General features: G+C 42.2%; 1 protein-coding gene across 1 annotated transcript in view; it reads right to left on the bottom strand.

The window, feature by feature from the left end:
- Window positions 1–7,797, bottom strand: part of LOC311141406 (ankyrin-1-like) — a 62,754-nt gene extending 54,957 nt beyond the window's left edge. The window contains exon 1 of the mRNA XM_084176723.1: window positions 7,726–7,797. Coding sequence (XP_084032849.1) covers window positions 7,726–7,794 — 69 coding nt within the window. The 5' untranslated portion in view covers window positions 7,795–7,797. The remainder of the gene's footprint in view (window positions 1–7,725) is intronic.
- Window positions 7,798–8,938: the final 1,141 nt, after the last annotated feature.

The raw sequence follows: 8,938 nt of genomic DNA, 5'->3' as shown, positions 1-8,938 counted from the left end.
CTACACTACACTACACTACAATGTCCTGGGCTGGGTCTTGGCTGTGGAGTGGTTAGTCACTCCCTGTGTCGTTAGTCACTCCCTGTGTCTCTTCTGCAGGGAGATGAGATGCAGAGCTAGGTTGACGTTTATTTTCATGAGTCTTGCCCTGGAGGCAGAACTGAGCGGTTTCCGTTAGATGGGCCAGCTGCAGAGTCAAAATGGTCTAGATCGTAAAAATGTATTTAAGGTTAGGGTTAGGTATTAGGGTTAGCAGTGTGGTTAAGGTTAGGGTTAAGGTTAGGGTTAGGTTTAAAATCTGATTTTATGACTTTGTGGCTGTGCCAGCTAGTGACCACTTCCAGTACATGAGTCATCTCAATAAATGCCAACCTGCACCGAGCTGCCTGGAGGAGCCATTCTGCAGAATAAGTGAGTCTGAGAGATGAGATGTATGCAGGGGAGAGTCCGGTCCAAGCAGCCAGCCAGGCCATAATTCACTCAGCCTGTTTAATAAGTGCAGAGCCCAGAGTGGCCCCAGACTCCACAGACTCCATTCAAACCTAATGCACTCCTCTGACACTGTCAGAAACAGTGGCGGTCAGTGCCGTTTATGATGAGGGAGGACATTTTTTCATGAGCATTATTTCTATTACAGCATGTTGGATGACTGTCATTCATATTCCATTCACCCAGTTCAATGTAAAATCGATAGGTTTAGGCTACTACATGATACTCAAATTGTCCCTATACTCATGAGTTTGCTACAACCTAGCCTATGAATGAAAGTTTACAACGTAGGTGCACACAGGTTGAGAGAAAAATTTGAGATGACAGACAGTGACACATGGACAGACAGTGACACATTCAATACCGCCTTGCACACTCTTGCCTGCATCTATGTGATCTAGGGTGTAATCATTAGTCCAACAGTTGCAAATGAGAGTTTCTTTTGGACAAATTCAGGTATTTTAACCCCGTTTCGTTTGCTTCCATTTAAGAAAAGTTTTTCAACAGAATCGGCGGAATGAATACACCCCTGATCACGCATAAACACAGTTCACTTTCATAGCAGCCACATAGTATTCTTTCTCGCCTCTATGCGCTCTCCTCCTCACACATTTTCCTTTCGTTTGTGGACTTCAATGAACAACACATCAACTGTATGTGACCAGGCGAAAAAAAACTTTCCAAGCCAAACCATGTTATAACCACTTCACACAGCCTACATCGTTATCCCCATATTAACTAAAGTAACGTCCTAGTCAACATAGCTAATAGAACTAATGCGTTAGTAAACCCGCTACAATCATGCAGTAACGTTACAGTGTATAGTCAGTAAGCAGTTACACCGGCGGGCCCCGGTGGCAATAAATTAATAAAACCAAAAGCTTACCTTGAAGAGTTCCAGTGTTGTGTTGGATAGTCATAGCCAGCTAGCTAACATAGTAACTAAACTAGCCAGCTGCATTTGCAAGCTAAGTGTGGCCCTGTGTAGCTCAGTTGGTAGAGCATGGCGCTTGCAACGCCAGGGTTGTGGGTTCATTTCCCACGGGGGGCCAGTAAGAAAAAATGTATGCACTCACTAACTGTAAGTCGCTCTGGATAAAAGCGTCTGCTAAAATGTGAAAGTGAAAAAAATTCACGAAATCTCTCTCTATTTATCTCTTTTGTTTCTCCTTCATTTTTTAAGAAATTAATTTGTTGAAAACTGTTCAACTATTGTCTTTCTCTCTCTCTCTGAGTCAACTACTCACCACTGTAGCACTCTTCAGAAAACGAAATAATGTTTAAATAGTGATGTGATCAGTATTAAAAATCTGCAGGACAGTAGTGTGTCCATGGAGTAGTATAGATATATGGGATATGGGAATATATGGGAATATTCTACGTTCAATACCAGAGGTCTACCTCCCACTAGTCAGGACATAGTGTACTGCTATCCATCATCTACAGAACGGTATCCTGTTTGTCCATGACTCTCTCGTGTGTGTGTGTGTGTGTGTGTGTGTGTGTTGGGTTCCTGGCATGTCCAGATGTATGGGCCATGAGAGAGGTACAGGCCTCAATTGATCATTTGACATTTGCTGCTAACTGTCTCTATATATCACCAGCCTGCCCATCTCTCCATATCCCTCCATTCTCTCTGGGGTAGTTGTGAAGCTGCTGTCTGGCCTATCAGACGGTATAATGTTAATAAACATGAGATCTATATGATTAAGAGAGTTGCTCTCATCAATCAACACAAGGGCTGCCTGCAGACATGCTGTATATCAGACGCCAATCACTCTATCACCCGCTCCACCACCTCCTTCTCACCTCTCGGTGTCCCTCAACACACATACATGCGCACACACTCGCTCACAGTCTCACATACACAGTCTCACACACTCACACACACGCAGATTATAGATACCACAGAAGAAAGCTTTATAAATCAGATGAAAACCAAACAATGCAGAAATTTAAGTGATTACATAAATGGAGAAGGGTTCCTGAGAGCAACAAGGAAAAGTATTCTTAGTATTTTTCTTCTTAGTTCCTTCAAGTCCAGAAAATTGTACAAGTGTACATGGCCGTTGATAGAGGAAATACAGATGTAGGACCTTAATTTGATCACTCTTTTGTTGTTGAGAATTGTCCTTATTATAATCAACATAATAATTCACATTTCCTGTAGATGAAGGATGATCTTCCTTCTGTAGCAACCTGGCTTAAATTAAGATCTGTAGAAGAAGCTGTCCTCATGTCTCCTTCTCATCTCTTTGGTTCCAGGTCCTGTCTCTGTGTGTGTGTAGGCCTATAGATGTCTCAACAGACCAAGATCTTCCAAATCCTTCATGACATTTAGTTTTCATAAGGCTGTAATCTCAAGGTCATTGAAGGTTGAAATGGAAACACTGTACTTCCAAGCTGAAGCTAGCAAAGGCTTACATCATCAAGTAGCATTGGACGCTGGGGATCCTGCACTGGTGTATAGATTTTCTTTCCGGCCCAATGGGAGACACAAACGCTTACTGATACAGTCCCATCTGTTAAAATGTACAAGACTTTGTCAGGAGATGTTGGCTTTTTGATTATCCAAACACTTCCCATTTGACTCTTATAGAAATATAGGTAAAATACAGTGCCTTCAGAAAGTATTCAGACCCCTTGACATTTTGATACGTTACAGCCTTATTCTAAAATGGATTAAACAAAAAAATCCTCAGCAATCTACACACAATACCCCATAATGCCCAGCTGTGCCAAGCTTGTAGCTGCCAAAGGTGCATCAACAAAGTACTGAGTAAAGGGTCTGAATTCTTATGTAAATGTCATATTTCAGTTTTGTTATTTTTTATAAATTAGGAAACATTTCTAAAAACCTGTTTTTGCTTTGTCATTATGGGGTATTGATGAGGGGGAAAAACAATTTAATCAATTTTAGAATAAGGCTGTAACCTAACAAAATGTGAAAAAAGTCAAGGGGTCTGAATACATTCTGAAGGCACTGTATATGTAACCTAAACTGGTTGAGCTCATAGGTCATGGTCTATGTGTTTTTAATTAAGACTTTAGGGGCCATCCTTACTTGGGTGGGGTCCATCTATTCTTAGTAGGCCAGATTTCTCCCAAGAGACATTTCACTTCTGCTGAAATCCCAAATATTACGATTTCCTAGTGGATCAGCCAGAGTACTAATGGAAATAATTCTGCTCTAATTTCTACTTCCAAACATTTGGTAGGTGACCAAATATATTATAACACAATTTTTGTAGTTTTGCATATTGTAATAAAATCTTGTATTACCTTAATTTGAATTCTGTACTGCCAGCATCGATATCACTATGAATAAAATTGGAGTTTAAAGGCGCTACTCTAAATGCTAGCCAGGGTTTTTCACATGCAAATTAAAAGCAAACCCCCCTACCCGAAACAAATTAGAGCGGACTGCTGGTGACTGGACATCAATGGGCTTCATAATGTAGTCTGTTGTTACAGTAGGCTGGGAGAGCAGCTGTGACTGAGAAAGGAGAATCCACTTGACAGTGCTGGGGAGTGATAGTTACTTTTCTTATTGTGACTGTGGTGCAGTCGAACTGTGACCAATGGGGCTTTGATGTTCCTGGGCATCTGCTGCTGAGGGCTCAATGAGGGGGGATCAGGGGAGTGGGACGATTAGGGACACGCTACTACAGCACATATTAAAGCAGCCATTACTGTGTGAGGGACCAGTCCTTTACATAAACTACTGACATTTCTAACATAAAGGGAGGGAAGGGGAGGTTCGAGGTAGCATTTCATTTGGTGTAAATTAAAGTGATGTTTCATGGATCGTAGACCAAGGTTTAGGAAGTGACTGTCTGCTTTAAATCATGAATCAGTCCTGTTAAACTGTCTGCATTTCTCAATACACTGTGACTTTTCCTATTTTTAAAATGAAGGGAAAGGAGAACCTTTCTGAGGGTCATAACATTAAATTAGGGGTGTAGGGAAGAGTGAAGGGGAGCTTGAGAGGAGAGAGCGTGTTCTAAAACGCTGGGGTCTAGACGTTGGGGTGCCATTGCAGGGGTTTGTGCTGCTGTGGTTTTCCACTGCTCTGCTGCCTTGGCGATGGGCCAGGCAAGGGGATTGGATTCTATAGGATGATCCATCACTGCAGCACTCTGAACACACACAGCCTCTCTGCGCCCTATCTTAGCCCAGGACAGGAACAAAACTGACAGGCTATTTTGTGACTGTCTGTTGTGTTCTTTTTTGTCACATGGGGATTGGGGATAGTACTCCATTTCTACGTAGAGTGCCTTCGGAAAGTATTCAGACCCCTTGACTTTTTCAACATTTTGTGACGTTACAGCCTTATTCAAAAATGAATTAAATACATGTTTTTCCTCAGCAATCTACACACAATACCCCATAATGACAAAGTGAAAACAGGATTTTAGATTTTTTTGCAAATGTATAATAAAAATAAAAATAAACCTTATTTACACAAGTATTCAGACCCTTTGCTATGAGACGCGAAATTGAGCTCAGGTGCATCCTGTTTCCATTGATCATCCTTGAGATGTTTCTACAACTTGATCGGAGTCCACCTGTGGTAAATTCAATTGATTGGACATGATTTGGAAAGGCACACACCTGTCTATATAAAGGTCCCACAGTTGACAGTGCATGTCAGAGCAAAAACTAAGCCATGAGGTTGAAGGAATTGTCCGTAGAGCTCTGAGGCAGGATTGTGTTGAGGCACAGATCTAGGGAAGGGTACCAAAACATTTCTGCAGCATTGAAGGTCCCCAAGAACACAGTGCCCTCCATCATTCTTAAATGAAAGAAGCTTGGAACCACCAAGACTCTTCCTAGTGCTGGCCACCCGGCCAAACTGAGCAATCGGGGGAGAAGGGCCTTGGTCAGGGAGGTGACCAAGAACCTGATGGTCACTTTGACAGAGCTCTAGAGTTCCTCTGTGGAGATTGGAGAACCTTCCAGAAGGACAACCATCTCTGCAGCACTCCACAAATCAGGCCTTTATGGTAGAGTGGCCAGACGGAAGCCACTCCTCAGTAAAAGGCAAATGACAGCCCACTTGGAGTTTGCCAAAAGGCACCTAACGACTCTCAGACCATGAGAAACAAGATTCTCTGGTCTGATGAAACCAAGATTGAACTCTTTGGCCTGAATGCCAAGCATCATGTCTGGAGGAAACCTGGCACCATCCCGACGGTGAAGCATGGTGGTGGCAGCATCATGCTGTGGGGATGTTTTTCAGCGGCAGGGACTGGGAGACTAGTCAGGATCGAGGCAAAGATGAACGGAGCAATGTACAGAGAGATCCTTGATGAAAACCTGCTCCAGAGCGCTCAGGACCTCAGACTAGGGTGAAGGTTCACCTTCCAACAGGACAACGACCCTAAGCACACAGCCAAGACAACGCAGGTGTGGCTTCGGGACAAGTCTCTGAATGTCCTTGAGTGGCCCAACCAGAGCCTGGACTTGAACCCAATCGAACATCTCTGGAGAGACCTGAAAATAGCTGTGCAGCAACGCTCCCCATCCAACCTGACAGAGCTTGAGAGGATCTGCAGAGAAGAATGGGAGAAACTCCCCAAATACAGGTGTGCCAAGCTTGTAGCGTCATACTCAAGAAGACTCAATGCTGTAATTGCTGCCGAAGTTGCTTCAACAAAGTACTGAGTAAAGGGTCTGAATTCTTATGTAAATGTGATATTTCTGGTTTTTATTTTTAATAAATTCGCAAAAATGTTCTGTGATGCAGATATAGTACAATATAATAGCTAGTGGGAAGAGAATATACAGTGTGTACAGTATCACCTGGAAGTGCATGTGCTGTGTGGAAAAAGTACTGTGAAAGCCCTATGGACCTGTAGTACTGTAGAGTATAGAGACTGAAGGTGAAGGTAGGATCTTTGTGTAATTTGGGGTTGTAAGGAGTTGAAGGAGACAATACAGGTGGAGGAACAGGAAAGCATCAGGTTGTTGAAACAGATAAAACAGACATCACATAGACACACAACATAGACACAACACAACATAGACGCAACACAACATACAACACCACAACATACAACACCACAACATACAACACCACAATATAGAACACCAAAACATAGACAAAACACAACAGACACAACATAGACACAACACAACAGACACAACAAAACAGACACAACATAACATACTTACACAACATAGACACAAGACAAAACAACACAACATGAACACAGCAACACAGCACATCACCGCACAGCACAGAAACACAGAAAAAAAACACACAACAGTGACACAAGACAGACATCACACTGACACAACTCACAACAGCTTCAGCACAGACAAAACACCAAAACACACCAGACACAGACACAACACACACTCAGATGATACCAATACACAGCTTGGAACTATGCAAGTACACAAACACCTAAACTAAGTACAGTACCAGACATACAGACAATCAGAAGGTGAAGTCACAACCACATAACTTGTATTCATTTACTCTCTCTCTCTCTCTCTCTCTCTCTCTCTCTCTCTCTCTCTCTCTCTCTCTCTCTCTCTCTCTCTCTCTCTCTCACACACACTTGTGAATACACACTTATACACACAAATACAAATAAACAGAAGCATTCTAAATCAGAAGAACCCACAGGAAAAATAGTTGTTCCTGATTACACAGTACCGGTGTTGTGCGCTTTCAATGAAAGACTGTTTAATTTCCTTATACACGTAATATCTGTATAGGTACAGGAACGTGTATGAGGACTATTTTGTGAGAACGATCATCATAGTATATTTTGCCTGTGGACTCTTGGCATGTAATATGCTGCATGAGAAAACATTTTTAAACCACAAACAAAGATATAGAGAAACACACTCACGTTAGATGAGTATGCATAAACGCAAAAGAAAACCAAAGACGGAAGTTAAATACATCAAGCAACGACAACAGGAAAAAAGAAACAGCTCCAGCCTGACTTTACGACCCCTCACTAAACCAGCTCACACCACAACAGCAACACTGGACTCTCAACACAACCAGATAGAGCTACAGTTACTACAAGCAACAGACAAGAAAAAAGATAGAGAGTAAGATAAACCAACAACAACAACAACAACAACAACAACAACAACAGCAGCAGCAGCAAGAGAAACAACAGTGACACAAACCTTTAAAAGACACATACAAGATGGTCATATATAGATATATAAGGAGTAAAAAAGCCAGATATACGTGTGGAGGATATTTACTGCTTCATCAAAGTGCCATACTCCTTGGCCATCCGGCAGCTCAGAGCTCAAACTATCGTCCTGATCCATTAGCCAGCGATGCACCGCGTGGGCCTAAAAAGACACACGACATACAGTAAAGACAGAGCCCAGTTAATCTCAACAGTCATAGAGACAGAGAGAGAAGGAGAGAGAGAAGAGAGAGAGAGGAGAGGAAGGACAGGGGAGAGAATGGACAGAATAATGGGCAGGGTAATGAGAGAGGTGGAATAGAAAGGAAGAGCATCATATTCAGACATAGGTAGAAAACAAACGGAGGAGGAGGAGGGAGACAGAGGCAGGAGAGGAAGCATCCCACCCCATCCCATTCCCATGGCTGTACCTATACTCCCCTCCCACACACACACACATACACACACACTTTCAGGTTATGATGGGACATATTTATGGAAATGGCAGGACCATGGGGTAGGACCATGACAGGACTATGGGAGATGATGTCACACACAGTGGTCAGTGCTTGGCATGGGGTGGTCAGGAATGGGTGCTAGGGATAGAGATGTCCTTGTGAAGGAGTGCTACTCGCCTGGGCTGATGGTAACAGATCCTGTATCTTCTATAGTGATGGGTCATAATACTATTCCAGTGAGTATTTAGCATTAGAGGCTCTCCCTATGTGATGTCTGACTTATAAAGAATAACAGATGCTGTTTCTGGGCAATTACAGTTAACTACAGGTGCATGCCAATAATTGCCTTGGTGGAGATGTGGTGTACTTACCATGGCTTCACATAGGAAAAGGAACAATTAAAATACATACTGTAATCAGGGTGAATACATGGAAATTACACTCAACACAAAAACATGCTGTTGACAGTACACTGTAGTTACAGTACCTTGAACAAACACGTAGAGGACATGTAAATACACAGAAACCAAATCCAACTGCATTATTACACTGAATACAAAGTAATAGAAATATTGTAACACTGAAACAGTTAATGTACAGTAACATCTCACCATTTTTATACAAGTATGTTACTTTGTATTGTGATACAATTACAGTATTGGGACACATTTATGTTGTAAAATACAGGGTGCAACATTCATTACAATGTACTTTGCATAGTACGTAGTGTTGTGGAAGTGAAGCAGAGAATATTGTTATTTTGCTTGTCTATCACCAATATATTGGGAACAGTGTGGCATGTGTGAGAAAGAGCAGAGCAGTGCA

The sequence above is a fragment of the Coregonus lavaretus genome (assembly GCF_964263955.1).
Source record: "Coregonus lavaretus genome assembly, chromosome: 14".
Lineage (NCBI taxonomy): Eukaryota > Metazoa > Chordata > Actinopteri > Salmoniformes > Salmonidae > Coregonus > Coregonus lavaretus.
This window is presented reverse-complemented; position numbering and strand designations above follow the sequence as displayed.